General features: G+C 40.4%; 2 protein-coding genes across 8 annotated transcripts; both read left to right on the top strand.

Annotated features, from left to right (window-relative positions):
- The first annotated feature begins 239 nt into the window (after positions 1 to 239).
- LOC128736679 (uncharacterized) lies at positions 240 to 4,276 on the top strand. Its single transcript, XM_053831168.1, has 3 exons — positions 240 to 408; positions 517 to 4,166; positions 4,247 to 4,276. The coding sequence occupies exons 1-3, from the start codon at positions 240 to 242 to the stop codon at positions 4,274 to 4,276; spliced, it is 3,849 nt and encodes a 1,282-aa protein (XP_053687143.1).
- Positions 4,277 to 9,183: 4,907 nt separating this feature from the next.
- On the top strand, positions 9,184 to 11,620 carry LOC128734719 (PXMP2/4 family protein 3). Of its 7 annotated transcripts, none has more exons than XM_053829040.1 (5): positions 9,184 to 9,307; positions 9,716 to 9,774; positions 9,897 to 10,020; positions 10,448 to 10,823; positions 10,884 to 11,620. In XM_053829040.1, the coding sequence occupies exons 3-5, from the start codon at positions 9,932 to 9,934 to the stop codon at positions 10,995 to 10,997; spliced, it is 579 nt and encodes a 192-aa protein (XP_053685015.1). In that variant the 5' UTR covers positions 9,184 to 9,307; positions 9,716 to 9,774; positions 9,897 to 9,931; the 3' UTR covers positions 10,998 to 11,620. The 7 variants fall into 7 exon arrangements, with proteins under 7 accessions (XP_053685015.1, XP_053685011.1, XP_053685012.1 ...); XM_053829036.1 differs by having other exon boundaries at positions 9,184 to 9,342; XM_053829037.1 differs by having other exon boundaries at positions 9,184 to 9,342; positions 9,842 to 10,020.
- Positions 11,621 to 17,885: the final 6,265 nt, after the last annotated feature.

Below are 17,885 nucleotides of genomic sequence, written 5' to 3'. Positions count from 1 at the left end.
TGGGCGCACTGTTATTTGCTATGTGTCAAAAATGAACTTCCTGAAAAATTAAAATTGAAACGTGATTCTTACAAAATGGTCGTGTCGGTCTTTTGTTAAGAAAAGAAACCCCCTTTTTTTTAAGTTACAGTCCACTGAATTGGCTTCCCCGTGAATAGTTCAGAACATCTTGGTCGCGTTCGAACCGGATTAGTGAAATACGCGGAATCGTGAAGTGACCCATATGAATAGATTTAAAAATGGTTCACCGTTCTGGACATAAGAAGAAGCTAAATTTGGATGCTGCTGAAGGTGATTCTCCCTCGCCGAGAGTACCACAGTCGTCGGTCAGTGAGCAGAAGGCCGAGCAGGAGGCAGCAAAAATGAAAAATGCTATAGTTGCCAATATTGATGCTTTGAGTGTGTGTTGTGAGTCAGCAAAAAATAAAGTGAATCGCATACGGAACGCCATTGAATATGCGCGTCTTGATTATCAGCGTTTTCGTGTGCATGCATTGCAATTGTACATGAAAACAGTTGACGCAGCCTATCAAGAGTACAACGATTTCCAAAACAAGATTTATCTTGCTGATCCGACCAGGCGAAATGAATTTGAATCAAAGTTTGTGGAGTTTGAAGAACTTTACGAGTTTACTAGCATTGCCATTCGTGAGATGATTGAATCACATGAAAAGTCTCAGAATGCTCTTAAGTTTCCCGATAGCAACCACTGTCAACCAAGCAGCAGTAGTGTTTCGCAGTCGGTAAGAATAACGCCAACGATAGTGCTACAGCAGGCTGCGCTGCCCAGCTTTGACGGACGGTACGACCAGTGGTTCAAATTTAAACAAATGTTTCGCGACATTGCAGATAAGTGTACGGGTGATTCTGCTGCCACAAAACTGCATTTTTTGGATAAGGCTCTGGTAGGGCGGGCACAAGGTTCATTTGATCAGCAAATTATTCGTGACAACGATTACGAAGGAGCCTGGGTTAGTCTGGCACAGCAATATGAAAATCTGCCAGCCTTGATTAGCGATACAGTTTTGAAGCTGCTAAACCTGAAGGCAATGACAAACGAATCGTTTCATCAATTGAAATCGCTTACAGATGACGTGGAAAAGTGTGTTAGTTCGCTAGAGTTTCATGATTTGAAAATGGACAAGCTCTCTCAAGCGATTATAACTACTCTCGTTTCAACAAAGTTAGACCCAGATACACGCAGAATTTGGGAGTCGAATGTAAAGCGCGGACAGTTACCGATATACAAAGAAATGATCTCTGTCCTTAGAAATCAACAGCACGTTTTGGAACGATGTGAAAACTACAAAAGCATCCAGAAAGGCAGAGGTGGAATTCCGATGGCACGACCTGTTCAATTAGCTGCAGCGAAGACCCATACGGCAGCGATTCAGAAAATTGACAACTGCCCAGTTTGTGAAGATAATCATCTGGTGGAAAAATGTGACACTTTTAAGAGGTTGGCCGTAAAGGAGCGCTACGATAAGGCGAGGCAAATTGGACTATGCTTTGCGTGTTTAAAAAGAGGGCATAGAACAATGAACTGCAAAAACAGTGTGAAATGTACAAAATGTTCTAGACGCCATCACTTATTGTTACATCCAGAAGAGCCAGCTTCTCAGGAAGAGAAAAAGTGTACTGTAAAAGAAACTGAAAAAAATAGTGATGAACAATTGAAAAATGATACGACGGTAACAAACTGTTTGATTCCTTGTGATGCTGCAAAACCAACCAAGCAAGTGTTGTTGGCTACTGCAGTAGTGAGTGTTTTTGATGTAAATGGTGAGGAACACAAATGCCGTGTACTTTTAGACTCAGGAGCAATGGCGAATTTCGTATCGAAACGACTGGTTGATATGTTGCGATTGAAAAAGAATTATGTGAATATTCCTGTAACTGGTGTAAACGGAATGAAAACAGTAGTGAAGTTTAGTGTGCACTGCAAAGCCAAATCGAACATTTCTGATCAAGAATTCTGCTTGGATTATTTAGTCGTACCACGTGTGACTGGTGCGTTGCCTGCGTCGAGGGTGGATGTACAAGGCTGGCCAATACCAGTAGGCCTACACTTAGCAGACCCAAGGTTTTACGAGCCATCTCGCGTCGACATGCTTGTCGGTGCTGAAGCCTTTTACGATATTCTACTGGCAGGTAAGGTAAAAATGACAGAAAACCTTCCAACGTTACAAGAGAGCCTACTAGGATGGCTCGTTTCGGGACCTGTTGCCTCTTCAGCCGTTACACCAGCGGTTCGGTCGTACCATGTAACGAGTGTTCGTGACGCAGACAAAGAATTGGTCAGCATCCTAAAAAAGTTTTGGACGGTTGACAATCAGATTTGTGATTCAAAGATAGACGACGATCTCGAACAGCATTTTGTAGAGACATTCACTCGCAATGATGAGGGACGGTATGTAGTAAGATTGCCATTCCGTGCGAATGCTGGAACATTAGGTGATTCGCGACGACAAGCTGAGAAGCGTTTTTATCAGTTAGAAGGAAGATTAGATAAAAATCCAGAACTAAAAAATCTTTACTCAGCGTTCATTAGGGAGTACATTGAGTTAGGCCACTGCAAGTTGTTACCGAATACGGCAGGCAGCAACGAAATTTCTTACTATATGCCACACCATTGTGTTATTAGACCAGACAGCTCAACAACAAAGTTGAGAGTTGTTTTTGATGCGTCATCGAAAAGCTCATCGGGAACGTCGCTTAATGATTTGTTAATGATTGGTCCACCGGCACAGGATACCCTGTTCGACATTGTCTTGCGATTTCGATTTTATCGCTATGCATTTACGGCTGATGTGCCGAAAATGTATCGGATGATATTAATGGATGAAAGAGATACCAAATTTCAAAAAATCCTGTGGCGCGAAAAGAAAACTGACCCGTTGCAAGAAATTGAATTGACAACTGTGACGTACGGGACAGCGGCTGCCCCTTTTCTGGCGACGCGTGCTCTAAACCAGTTGGCGGAAGACGAGAAGGATGATTTCCCTGTAGCCAGCCTGGCTATAAAAAGAAGTGTGTACGTCGACGATGTGCTTACGGGAGCTTCCACATTAGATGAAGCAAAACAGTTGCAAGCGGATTTGATTCAGTTGCTTCGACGAGGCGGTTTTGGATTGCACAAATGGTGTGCAAATGATGCTGCTCTGTTGAACGATATCCCTGCGGAGCTTCAAGAAAAACAGTTGAACTTCAAAACCAATGAAGTAAATGAAACAATAAAGACTCTTGGCCTTCTCTGGGATCCGGTAGATGATAGTTTTGCGTTTCGAGTAAACCCAGTGGAAAGTAAATATGATAATGTTACAAAACGACAGGTGATGTCAGAGATAGCGAAACTTTTCGATCCGTTGGGTCTTCTTGGACCGATAATCGTTATCGCAAAGGTTATTATGCAAGATCTGTGGCGTGAGGGCTTAGCTTGGGATGAACATTTATCGAATGAGCAGTTGATTGCGTGGAAACGATTGAGGGATGAGTTGCCAAAAATTGCCAGTATGCGAATTCCAAGGTTAGTGAATATACATGCAGCATCTCGATATGAAATACACGGTTTCTCCGATGCATCGATGAAAGCTTACGGGAGTTGCATATATTTAAGGAATTTAAAGCAGGATGGGTCAGCGGAACTTTATCTACTCTGTGGAAAATCGAGGGTAACTCCAATAAAAGAAACAAAACGAGAACCAGGATCCGTCTCAAATCCAGCTGAAATGACCATGCCGCGACTGGAACTGTGTGCGGCTAAATTGTTGGCGGAGCAAGTAAGTGCTGTACTTAACGCATTAGAGCTTGAAGTTAGTCGTGTCGTGCTGTGGTCGGATTCACAAATCGTGCTCGCATGGATCAACAATATGAAACCAGATGTGGCGGTATTTGTTAGGAATCGAGTTTCCCGAATACGTGAGCTTACAAATAAATACGAGTGGAATTATATTCCTACGAAATTGAATCCTTCCGACTTGATATCTCGTGGCATGTATCCGACGGAGCTAGCAAACAACATGCTGTGGTGGAAGGGCCCCGCTTTCCTGCGGTCGCAGGAAACCGACTTGGCAGTTTTCTGTGGTGCTGGGATTAGCAGTTGTGGATCGAATAATCCCACAATAGAAATAAATGGTAGTGATGCTGTTGATGATAACTGTATTATGGTATTGATCTTGAGCACTAGTAATTTTCGTCGGTTGGAAAGAATTGCTGGTTACATAAATAGATTTCTAATGAACTGCAGATCCTTGAGCGGACAACGTCGCAGTGGTAGACTGAACGGATATGACTTTCGAGATGCTTTTAAGATGCTTGTCAGAGTGGTTCAAAATGTTGAATTTCACGATGAGATCAAATGTATTAAAAATGGGAAACTCGTCAAGGGAAAATTGCTGAATCTCAATCCTATTTATGGAGAGGATCGATTGTTGAGAGTTGGTGGACGTTTACGGTATTCCAACCTATCATATGACCAGAAGCATCCGATGATAATTCCAGAAAAACATCATTTCACTGAGATGTTAATAGAAACTCTTCATCGTGAACAATTACATTTGGGACAGAATGGATTGTTGGCAGTTATTCGTCGCAGAGTTTGGCCGATTAAGGGAAAGCAAGCTATCCGTAGAGTGTTGAGGAAATGCATAAAATGCTTTAGAACAAAGCCGACAGAAACAAGTCAGTTCATGGGTGATCTTCCTAAAGCAAGAGTGACTGTGACTGATCCGTTTCTTAAAACCGGGATAGATTACGCAGGGCCAGTGTTATTGAAGCAGGGACGGATGAAGGCACCAGTAAAAGGTTACATTGCACTGTTCGTTTGCATGTGCACAAAGGCGATACACATCGAGCTTGTGACGTCTATGACAAGTGATACGTTTCTTGCAGCTTTGCAACGGTTTGTGGGAAGACGAGGTCATGTAGCTGAACTGTTTTCGGATAATGGTAAAAACTTTATTGGTGCGAGTCGGCAATTAACACAATTACAAGAGCTGCTTAAGTCGCAAGTGTTCGAGAAAAAACTCGACGATTTCTGCCAGGCTCGAGGCATATCTTGGAGTTTCAACCCTCCCAAGGCTCCTCACCAAGGTGGCCTGTGGGAGGCAGGTGTCAAAAGTGCAAAATACCATCTATACCGCGTGTTGAATGAATCCTATCTAACTTACGAAGAAATGAACACGTTATTGATACAAATTGAGGCTGTATTGAACTCACGCCCGTTGTGTGAACAGTCGAATGATCCTTACGATTATCGAGCACTTAGTCCTGGACATTTCTTGATAGGACGCGAAATGACTGCTATTGCTGAACCTTTGTATGACGACATCAGGGAAAACGCACTCTCCAGGTATCAATTGATTCAAAAACGAAAACAGTCATTCTGGAAGAGGTGGTCGAATGATTACTTGACCGAGCTTCAGAGGCGTAATAAGTGGAACAAGGTGCCTACAGCTGTACGAAGTGGTATGATGGTTCTTCTAAAGGAGGATAACACTCCCCCTCAGAGTTGGCATCTTGGGCGAATCGTCGGTGTGAATCCAGGCCAAGACGGAATAGTTCGCGTTGTTGAGGTGCGCACTAATTCTGGTGTATACAGCAGACCAACGACAAAGGTAGCCGTGCTCCCGATTACGGACAATGAAGAACAGGATATAAGGTGAAGTGTTGGGCTGAGCCCAAGGGGGGAGGATGTTTAGTGCAAAATTAAATGAACTTTTTTGATGAACAACTTTGGTAATACTTTTATTTCTGTGCATATATGGGCGCACTGTTATTTGCTATGTGTCAAAAATGAACTTCCTGAAAAATTAAAATTGAAACGTGATTCTTACAAAATGGTCGTGTCGGTCTTTTGTTAAGAAAAGAAACCCCCTTTTTTTAAGTTACAGTCCACTGAATTGGCTTCCCCGTGAATAGTTCAGAACAACAAATAATAATATAAAAACTAAATAATTTTAGAAAAACCAGTTGTTCAACTTTGAGTGCGATTTTCTCATTCTCGTGTTTTGCAACATGGGACAGATATGCTTCCAGCGGCAGTTCAGGTGTAAAGATATTCCCACTGTCTGTTCTGCAGATGCAGATGGGGCGGATTATATATCGCACTTCCCACCAAACTGGACTCTGTTGTTTGAAAGTGCGATTGCACCAAACTGCGATCAAACTGCGACCAACTGAAATCACTGTACAAAGAAAGAGAAAGAGCAACAATGACAATGTTGCTGTTTCGTTCCGTCATATACATTGATATTAGGGAAAATAGTTTTAGCTAGATTTAGCTGCCAGGCACAATACTAGAATATTTTCTGTAACGCCAATGTATATGACAAAACAGAACAGCAACATTGCCGTTGTCCCTCTTTCTCTCTCTTGCTGCAGTAATCTCACAATGGTGCACTTTTACACTGTGCTGTCCGGTGTTTAAATACCATAGTGTTTCTCAACCTCATATCCAGTAACTTTTATCCCTACCTTTTCGTGGTACTAAACGCGATACGAATAATCTTAGAGGAAATCGAGCAACCATGCCGTGCTGATAGACAACATGGAAGGAGGCTCTCATGTGAATGCTCTTTGCTGTGATGAAAAATAGCCTTGAGCATCCTTTTCCATGTGATAAGCGGTTCTTGAGGGCTTGCCGATGCTTCAACCTAGAGAGCGGTTATCCCAGTAAACCATTTGGTTTGTATATCTCAATTGCAACTGAGAAATACGACATCATATCTGAACGAAAAAGTTATATTTCACATCAGATAAGAGCATATATGTTCCAAAGTGGAGGCAATATACGTGCGAAAATGTTGACGATTAATTTTAATTCTGTCTTGCATTTTATACAGCGATTTTTGTAACACGCAACTTAATACTCCTGAATATATGATTGAGATATAACTACCCAAGTAACCAAGAGTTCCGATAAAAGGGGATTTTTTGGCTTCATCAGCCAACGAAATGATCATGAATAGAACTCTTTTCAGCCTAATTTTTAAGAATTTAATCGTACTTTCAAGTTCGTATTTGATTATTAAACTTCGAAAGGAATACAAAAAAAACTTCTAACCGAACTAGAAAGTTCACAAAAAGTTCACTTAAGTCGCTATATAGAAAACTCTTCAGCTCAAAGAGAAACTCCTATAATCTTAAAAGTGAAAAAGATTGGGGGAATTTTCCCGCTTCTTCCTGTTTTGTAGATTCATGACATTTCCCATTTTAAGTTAGGCATTTAATTTTGGTTAATAGTGATAACCATTATCAATTATTTTACTTGATGGAAGATTATTACAAGAATAGTCGGCTGTTTTTTTATAAATATTAAGTTATTGTAACTTACCACATACCAGCAACCAAACATCGGGGGGAATTAAACTCGACTACTCCCTTTCGGTGACTCAGACGCATACCACTGCTCCGTTGCTGGAATATGCGATGTGCATCGATGTTCTAATTTCCCAATTACCACAGCCCCGAAACGAACTTACACTCAAGAACAACTCATCGGCAAAATTCATGTCCCTAGCGGCATCAAAGATGGCGCAATGCATCAGGATAGACTTTGTAACGCCGAACACTCGGGTTCAAATCCAGCAGCGGTAGGTGTTAGCATTTTTTTATATGGTCTATCTTAATTGCATGAACCAACTTTACAGAAGTTAGGAGGCGGAGGTAGAAAATAGAAAAGTATAAGAATAGAACTTAAGTGCTATTCTATAAATTTTTGACAAGGTTTCTTTAGAAGCTGCTTAGCGCTCTATACAGCGAACTTAAGACGGCTTTGAAGTTCGGTTAATTACAGGTAAAGCTGCTTAGCAACCTATAGATCCATATACATAAATCTTGTTAACCTTCCTTAGACACAATTATCCAAGCTCTTAGTTACTTTCAAGTAGCATATTGAACTTTGATGCTGCATGTTAAACTTTCAAGTTGCTACAGATATTAACGGTACTTTATTGAGAATGAAGTTCGGTTTACAAATGTAGTGTCTGGTTGTTCAGCAAGAAAGTTCTGCGGAACTAAATTTGAACCAAATATGAAATTCCAAGTGCGTTCCTTAAGTAAAATTCGAACTTTTGGTTGCTTGGGTAAATACTGCAGACATCTATACTTTATAATACACAGTCATGAGTTGTATATGAGGACACGCACGACTGTAAAACAACTTATTGTTCACTTTGTTTTGACACACTCAAATCATTATGCAATTCCAAGGTAATATTGATATGAAAACGATTTAATGTGAACTTTCTATTACGGTCTTGTGTTATCTGGGATATTCACGATTAGGAGCGGTTCACGACAACGTTTGATCCGGAGCGGGCTGAAATAAGAAATGTGTTATCTCGACACTTAAGCACAGAGAACAGATTAACAGGCTCGAAAGAAGTAATCGATTTTTTGTGTGTAAAATCTGTCGGTAGCGCCCTCCAGAAATAGTTTGCCAAACGTATCAAAAAATATCCATGTACCTTTATCAATATTTCTTTGTGCTGGAGTTACATAGCAGCGATGGCAGCGACATCAAGATTTAGTTTTCCACTTAGTACTCGAGGGGTGCTCTATTGAAGGATTACTCGTAGATTACATAAAAACCTTTTACACACTTTATGTCAATTACCTGGTAGTCTGTTCTCTGTGACTTAAGTAAGATGGGAAACTACCTAAATTTCCGTTATTACGTGAAAATCGCCAAAATTCGACATCAACAAAGTTGACGAAACAAGGAAATTGAACGGATGCTTACCAGAGTAGTGGGGCAGCCAACGAGCTGAAAACGGGATTTGTAGTGATGGACACAATGCAGGATCGCGTGAGAGATTGGAAGGCGATCAGCGAGAGAAATTGTCTAATGAAACCGTAGGCCCAGTAATGAGCAGGAAGCGTATGACAGCTGTTCGCTACGGAACATTAAAATCGTTATCGGGGATACGAACGTACGGATCAGTAGGGAAGACATTTAACTGTTTCAACAATCTGATTCATGAATTTTGACTATCAAAGCAAATATTTTTTAACAAAAACGCAATAATGATAGCTTAGCTAATATTACACGTAACGACAAGTAATGTGTGAATAGACCCTATCTTTCAATCCAGTGAAGATGGTGCTGGATGATGTTGTTGCTGGTGCGGGAGAAAGTTATTGGCAGCTGGTGCTGCTGGTCTTTCGCGTAGTCAAGTTTTTTCCTCCCAGTCCCAGATGAAGGGTTGTCTTCTCTGGCAAAATTGTTCGGTCTTTCTGGACGCATTTTGACGCAGTATTGCAGAAACAATCAACCGGGGAGAGAAAAAATCCGATTAACAGTTAGGTATTCGATTTTCTACTCCCTTTAGTACAAAGCGAGTAAGTATTAATCAGCGCATAACAGGTAAGATGCAAATTTTAATCGGTAGACTCGATCCATTCAGTGCTAGTGGTAGGCGAACATGGACATGTTTTACGGTCATGTATTCCAGTTATGTTAGCATAATACAGTAGAGTAGGTGCCTTAAGTAACCTTATGCTGTTTACACTCTTATCATTTCACCGATTAGACTTTATCATTTATTTCATTTTTCCTAAAATTTCACACCAATACTACCCCACTGCGGTAGTATTCATTCCAAAAAATAATCAGAAGTACCTACACAATACATTCCAGCTTAGTGTGAAGATAAGTAGCTTACCACACGGTCATCTCTACTCAATTAGGTAATTGGCTAATTATACGTTTCAGTTCGGTTTGTCCTGATAGTCTACCGGCGACCAAAGGCCGGATTGGTTATCGTGCTATAGGTATCTATAACATCAAGAAACTAGATTGACTTGTTTTTCAGTTTTTTTTTATCTGCTCTAAAACCAGATTCTCACTAATCCTCATATTTATGCTTCTACCGTTTCGCTGCTGGCAATTATAGGATCTGAGTGAGGTGTTGCGTGCATCTTAGCAAAGATGTCACTATCGAAACCGATTTACTCGCTGCTGGGGTCGTACTTTGAACAACTGTTCAACCACCCAGTCAGAACGAAGGCAATTACGAGGTAAGTTGAACTATTGAACTCTGTATGGGTTATTGATTCCTAAACAATACATACAACAATACATACAAAATACAGGTTTGTGCGCTGTTTGGGGATGGCATTAAACAACTTTTTTACGGATTCTACGAATTTACGTGCTCAAATTAACGTTGTTACTTGAATTGTACTCTAATTTTAAATGTTATTTGGGTGTCTAAATCTCCAGTTATAAGTGCATAAATCTCTAAATCTAACTTTTCACACAAACGCCGGCATTTTGCGCCGGGGTAATCTTATCTCGTTGCTGCCCGCAAGTAATTCTCCACTGATAATGTCTTTCACTGCATCCCAACAAACATGGACCTTGTTTTGTATCAAATAAGCCATTTTTATGTACTCAACGGCGCTGGTACGTTGCTATTATAGATTACCATATCTCTATTTCCAGCTGCGTCATTGCGACCTCGGCTAACTTTTGCTCGCAGAAGATCGCCGGAGCGAAGAAAGCCAACAGCAACACGTTGGTGGCCTATGGTTTGTTTGGTTTGATTTTTACCGGCCCTCTGTCGCACTACTTCTATAAATGGCTGGAGCGAGTTACGGAAGACCGGCGCTTCAAGCAGCTGCTGATGCTGTTAGGTGAACGAGCTATTTTTGCCCCGGCTATTACTGCCTTGTCGCTCTATTTCATTACCCGCTTCGAGGGTAAGAGCCATGAAGATGGATGCAATAACATGAACGATCTATACAAGCTGATTCTGTTGAACAACTGGAAATATCTAACGCTACCTGTGCTGATAAACTTTAAATTTGTGCCGCCGATGGTAAGTTTAATCATAGGTACTTGAAATGAGCTTTTATTAACGGATGATCCTACGAAACAGCTACGTGTTCTTGTCGCTAACATCATTGGCTTCTGCTGGATAGTCTTCCTATCGGCTAAGCGCCGAAAGGCTGAACTCCGCCGACGACAGGCCGAGGAACAGAGAAACACCTGAGTAGCGGTGAACGTCTCTTTCTGGCCTTTCGCGGTATTAACGGGGAAGCGCCTCAATGATGACGACGATGTTGACAATTACGTAGCACCGGAGAAGCCCACATCCTACGAGAAGCTGGCAGGGGGCATTGTGTAATGGATCGTATTCAGGAAATACAGCAAAAGTGGCCTGCGCGGCCAAATAAACAACAAGAAGAGGGAAACCGCGCAGCTTAGTTCGTATATGAAAGTAAAATAAAGAAGAAAAAAAAACAATAGCAACAAAAAGATAACATTTAGCAAATTTGCATAATGCCAGCAAACACTAACAAATAAATACCAGCCTTTTTAAATTCGCATATAAGACACGCGCGTTCGACAGCTATCGAAAACCAGAAAATATAATATTAGCAACATAGGATACATTTAAAATTATAGACTTGTTCAGCATTTAAGAAATTTGCTTCCGTAACATGGTGAATTAATGCAATAATATTTGTGAGAGGATATCCCGTTTCCCGTTCAGTTATTAGCGTTCCATTTTTAGGTAAGGGAGGTTTAAGACTTTTTTTCTGTTAAATCTTTTGTTTCTCGGATGTAAGTTATTATCATGGGTAAAAATATAGCATTTTTATATCACAGTACAAGTGATTTGGGGTTTGTTTTTGTTTGCTAGAGAAAGCTACAAGTGGATGTAAACATCACGAGGAATGTGGTTATTTTGATGTAAGGTAGTTAGAAAAGTACTCAAAATAGGGTCTCTTATGACCCTCAATTTCTATTCAGACTGCTTGACTGAAACTGCAGACATTGCCTGAAAGTCATAATTGTCGACCACGCTCATTGAGCTTGAGAATAACGAAAAGAAGTGATGATGTAGTACTCACTTTATAGGAGACCTCCGATTCAGTGACTCTCCTGTAAATACCACGGAGTTGGAAATGGGTATGTTATTAGTCAAGTACCTCAACAAGTGATGCGACTTAACCCTCTCTATCCCATGGTAGCACAGGTGCTCCATGACTTCTGGTACTAAAACTGGCCGATAAAATTTTTGAATGATTTTTAAATGACACACTAATATATTCATATTCATATAATTAATTTTCGGCAACAGGGCCAAAAAAGATTGGGAAAACTTATAAGCAGAAACACTTGTGCGCATTAGGATTGGCTAAGAGCACAACAAAATTGTTGTGTCAGCCATCTGAGAGTTTTATCCTAAATTTACCCCTGAATTTAGCAAAGCACGCATTCCAAAATCAAATGCAATACCTACATATTCGTGCAAAAATAGAACAAACTCACCTGTCAGTTGTTCTTTGAATCGAATATAGCTGCATCATTGGAGTCCAAGAGAACCTAATATTTATGTGCACTATTTAATTTTGATACGGTAAATATTGCCACTATTGAGTAGGAGGAGTTTTATTAGCTGAAATAAAAGAAAATACTAAAATATAGTCATAAACAGTCAAACACTATCCAAACTTACTTGGTATCGTAGTCATGTGGTTCAATCGGGAACCACAAGTGTCGCGCCTGCCAACTCGGCTGCTTTATATTATGGTCAGAGCATTTCCGGGTATGACTTCGTGCGAGGCGCTAGGCAAAGGAATGATAAGTCTAGATTAGTCTAGCACCAGGGCCCAACATCATCGAAATCAATAAACGAAACCGATTTTCTTCCTATTTTCGTTTTAAACATAACGTGACTTGCTTCAGCCTTTCAAGCAAACTTCAGTTGAAGCTGCTGATTGTTTCAAGTGGCAACGATTTGTTGATGTTGACAGGATTAATTATTACATGCGTTTAATTAGGTCAATTTCAATTTATTTCCATTTAACGTTGCTAACTTTCTACCCAACATTTGACGATTGAAATGTTAAAAGTGATTATAATAATGAATTGAAACCCGGCTCACTGATGTTGATTACAATCAGTTTTGAAGCGAATTCGTTCAATTTTATTTGTCGCTTCCTTAGCTATGGGGTAACTGCATAGCACGAGCCCCGCAATTGTCCTGTACTCGAACAGCTGCCTCGAAGTATGTCGAATTAAAAAAACAGGCCAAGTACCCAATACGGAACCTCACAGGTAGTACACCGGGAATATGCTTTGCCTTGCTTTGGGCTTCCGCAGATGACCGAATCAGTTAAAGGCTAATACGCGTCACACTCTCGTAGCAAAAATTGGGGTAAAATATTCTTCAGGTCGATAAAACTATGTTCCGTGAACAAATACCTAACCATTGATGAAGGTAACATAAAAATTTCGTTCTTTTGAAGAAAAAACTATTGTATCTAGTCCTGTAGAAGCCAGAATTATTAAATTTTACATCGAGAAAATTAGAGTAAAATACCTTTCACTTGATCAAAAGCGCCCAGTTAGCTTTGGGGTACGATGCTGGCCTAAAAGAACCGACAAATCTAAAGCAAAGTAAAGCCTAGGTCCTACATTCCGTTATCGAAACTTGACCTTCTGTTTTTTTAATACGACAGACTGCGCAGCTAGCTGTTAGAGTGCAGGACAATTGCAGGGCCTGTCGCTACGATCCTATTGACTCCTAGTCGAGATTAGAACAAACGATGACTGGCTTATTAGGCCATCGTCATACCTCGAAGCCAACTGGATGCAAACCGACAAATGTACATATTTGATATACAGGTCAGAGAAGTTATAGTTCTTCCAAAACAGAAAATTTACATTTGAACCAACCGATTTCGGGAAATATATTTTATATCGAAGAGGTGATGCACAATATGGTGAAGAGATAGAGCAGCTTCAGATTTGGTTAATCCAAAGAGCAGTCCCAACAAACATTTTATTTAAACAGTATGTCATTTAACCATTATATAGCCAATGTTCGGAAATTAAGCGCTTAATAAGCAATTCTAGATAGAATTAACAAAAGGGCGAATGTCGCAAGCGTAAACAAACCGAGTGAGGGTTGATTTTCCTATGCTGGTCCAGCAAAAAGTAACTCTCGCCCGATTTGTTTACATTTGCGACATTCGCCCTTTTGTTAATTCTATCTAGAATTATACAACAAAAATGTTGGGGAGATATTATCGTTTTTCAGCTGTGGATATTAGCATAGACTCCCAGGCATTTAAATCCGACGACTTTCTCACGTTTTTATTTTTCATCATTTATGCACTGACTATCTGGTGTTGTTTGAAGACTGATGGAATGCATCGCCACAATGCACAGTGGTCCAAACTGCGAAATACGTGATCGTTTGATATAGCACCGAAACGTGAAGTTTTTCGCGTATAGTGTCTTTAGGAACATTTCTTGGTATAACAAGCCCCTTCTTGTGAGAGAAATCTTTGGGTGATTAACCCCTCTAAGGTCTACATCATTTTTAGCACCGCAAAATTCACTAAAATGGCCATAACTTTTTTATCTTTTAATATTTTTTCACCAAATTTGGGAATTTTGCCGAAAATATTTTCTATTTTCATAATATCTATAGATAATGGCCATATGTCATATGGTCCCGGAGTTCCTTGGGGGACCGAGATATGGCTTTTTTAGATAAAGTTGCCAAATATCTAAAATTTGTTTGAAATCTGTTGATTTTTGTAAACATATCATCGACTGTGGACATATCAGTTACTTTGCCGCAGTTATGAGCCATGCTGCGCGCCATCCGGATCCGGGGGGACCCTATGAATCCGGAACCGGTTCCCGTAACGGGACATTTCAGCATCAGTAAAGCATGTCGTGTCGCATATCAAAAAACATCAGCATTCGACAAAATAGCGATTGGTGATCATCTCATGTCTCTCAGAGGCCGTATGACCGGTTCCGGGTCCGGGGAGGGTTTCTTTTCTGATTCAAGCACGGAACGGATTTCGGAGGAACTTGTCCGGGACCTGGAATCGGCCATATGGCCTCTGAAAGACATGAGATGTTCGCCAATCGCTATTTTATCGAATTCTGATGTTTTTGGATATACAACACGACATGCTTTACTGATACTGAAATGTCCCGTTACGGGAACCGGTTCCGGATTCATAGTGTCCCCCCGGATCCGGATGGCGCGCAGCATGGCTCATAACTGCGGCAAAGTAACTGATATGTCCACAGTCGATGATATGTTTACAAAAATCAACAGATTTCAAACAAATTTTAGATATTTGGCAACTTTATCTAAAAAAGCCATATCTCGGTCCCCCAAGGAACTCCGGAATAACTCCGGGACCATATGACATATGGCCATTATCTATAGATATTATGAAAATAGAAAATATTTTCGGCAAAATTCCCAAATTTGGTGAAAAAATATTGAAAAATTAAAAAGTTATGGCCATTTTAGTGAATTTTGCGGTGCTAAAAATGATGTAGACCTTAGAGGGGTTAATTCTCTTAAAAGTGAGATACGAAATTTATTTTCTCGTATATTCGAAATAAAGGTTTGGGACTTTTGGCAAAGTTGTAGTAAATATCAATACAAATAACTTTGTCAAAGACACCATACTTGTATCTCTTCATGGAAAATTGTCTATGAAGCGTTATTCGTGGACAAACCCTTCAAAACAATTTTTAAACCCTGGCTTATTTTGGTCAACTTTTATGTGTTCATTGTGTTCTAGAAAGTTGTTTATCTTGCTAAAATCAACATTTTTGTAGAACATTATACACGATTATCTGTAGTTTCGGAGATTTTGAGCATTTTTGATGAACAATAGTACTATTTTGAGCCTAAATATTAGCCAAGGTGGGTACTTAAAAGTACAACAAAAAACTTTTAAAAGCAAGTGTCAATTGTCTGTATCCGTTTGTATCCTCAAAAGTTTAAGAGTTGTTTTAAAAATTCATCTCAGTCATGTTTATAGAACAATTAAAATGTACTTCGGATGCAATAAACGCCATTTTGTTTACGTTGACAATCTCTTTCTAACAATTTGAGTTACCAGTAACTTTTTTGCCTATTTTCGAGTCGAAAATGAATGTAGACTCAAAATCATTTGACGCAATTAATAAGAGAAAAGCTTCCAAATAACTAACTTAAGTCTACTTTGTTCAATACCTTCGATTGGTGTCTTTTCAAAAGATTACACTCATAATGGGCTGATACCAAATGACAGAAACACAAATGGTCGAATCTCGAATGGCTGAAATCCAAATGGCCGAATTTCAACAACAGTCACAGAAGGCCGAATTTTCTCGGAATGACTAAATAACTATTTAATTAGAAAACACAAATTAACAAGCAGTTAACAATTAACTTTACTCAAACCAATAATAAAATAAGCAACTCATCTTTTTGTTGTACTTTTAAGTAGGAGTTGTTTGATCTGCCACCATTTGCCACCTTGGGAAATATTTAAGCTCAAAGTAGTACTATTTTTCATCAAAAATACTCAAAATCTCCGAAACTACAGAGAATCGCGTATAATAATGTTCTACAAAAACGTTGATTTTAGCAAGATAAACAACTTTCTAGAACACAATGAACACACAAAAGTTGACCAGAATAAGCCAGGGTTTAAAAACTGTTTTGAAGGGTTTGTCCGCGAATAACGCTTCATAGATAATTTTCATGAAGAGATACAAGTATGGTGTCTTTGACAAAGTTGTTTGTATTGATATTTACTACAACTTTGCCAAAAGTTCCAAACCTGTATTTCGAATATACGAGAAAATAAATTTCGTATCTCACTTTTAAGGGAATTAATCACACAAAGATTTCTCTCACAAGAAGGGGCTTGTTATACCAAGAAATGTTCCTAAAGACACTATATGCGAAAAACTTCAGTTATGGCGCAATATCACACGATCACGTATTTCACTGTTTGGACCACTGTACAATGGAGTAGTTTACACGTTTATTCTCTGTTGTTTTCCTGTGTCCCTTTATCTTGAGTTTGATTTTACGGCGAGTTTCTTCAACATATATTTAACGGGCAATCTACCTTCTCGTGGCACCAACCGGAATACAGGCAACCTTAGCGAAGATCCGGTAATCACGGTAACCAATTTCGGTGAAAACCAAGATCGTATACCGACAGGGACCGAGGCACTCGTGCGGATACTGAATGCAACAACGAGGAAGATTCCGCAGTAAAGCACACGGTAGTACTCCTGGTTAGGACACCGGCTCACGACAGCGTCTAATCCGGAGTGACCGAGAAATGTGTTGTACTAGGTACTACACCTAAGATGACAGCCCCATCTTGAGACACGGTAGCGTGGCCCTAGTATCTATCGAAATCTTAAACATTACGAACAATCAAGGAAATCCCACTCGAAACATTTGGCATTGACAAAGGCGACGAAACAAGGACATGGAATGGATGCTTGATATCTGGAACTGCAGATCGCTGAATTTGGTCGACGCCGCAAACTACGCGCATTCACTCGAAGCTGCGCTACCGGAATAGGACGAGCTGGACGAAGCCCCTCTCGAGGACTGTGGGAACACTATCAAAACAGCCATCAGCAGTGTAGCGGAGAGCTCCATCGGGCATATGGCCCGGAATCAGCGGAACGATTGGTTTGACGATGAATGTAGGAGGGTGATGGATGAGGAGAACGCTGCGCGGGCGGCCAAGATGCGCAGTGCTACACGTCAGAACGTGGAAGGACACAAACAGAAGAAGATGCAGCGAAACCAAATCTTTCGGGAGAAAAAGCGCTACCTGGACGAGCAGGAATATGCAGCGCTGGAGCGGCTGCATCGTTCTCAGGAAACGCGAAAGTTCTACCAGAAACTGAACGGATCCCGCAAAGGCTTTGTGCCGCGAGCCGAAATGTGTCGGGATAAGACTGTCAGTATTCTGACGGACGATCGTGGGGTGACCGATAGGTGGAAGCAGCACTTCGACGAACACCTGAATGGCGCCCAGGTGGAGAACCATGGCGGCGGGGAAAGCGATTTCGACGGTGCAACAAACGGGGA

Source organism: Sabethes cyaneus, chromosome 2, assembly GCF_943734655.1.
Source record: "Sabethes cyaneus chromosome 2, idSabCyanKW18_F2, whole genome shotgun sequence".
Lineage (NCBI taxonomy): Eukaryota > Metazoa > Arthropoda > Insecta > Diptera > Culicidae > Sabethes > Sabethes cyaneus.
This window is presented reverse-complemented; position numbering and strand designations above follow the sequence as displayed.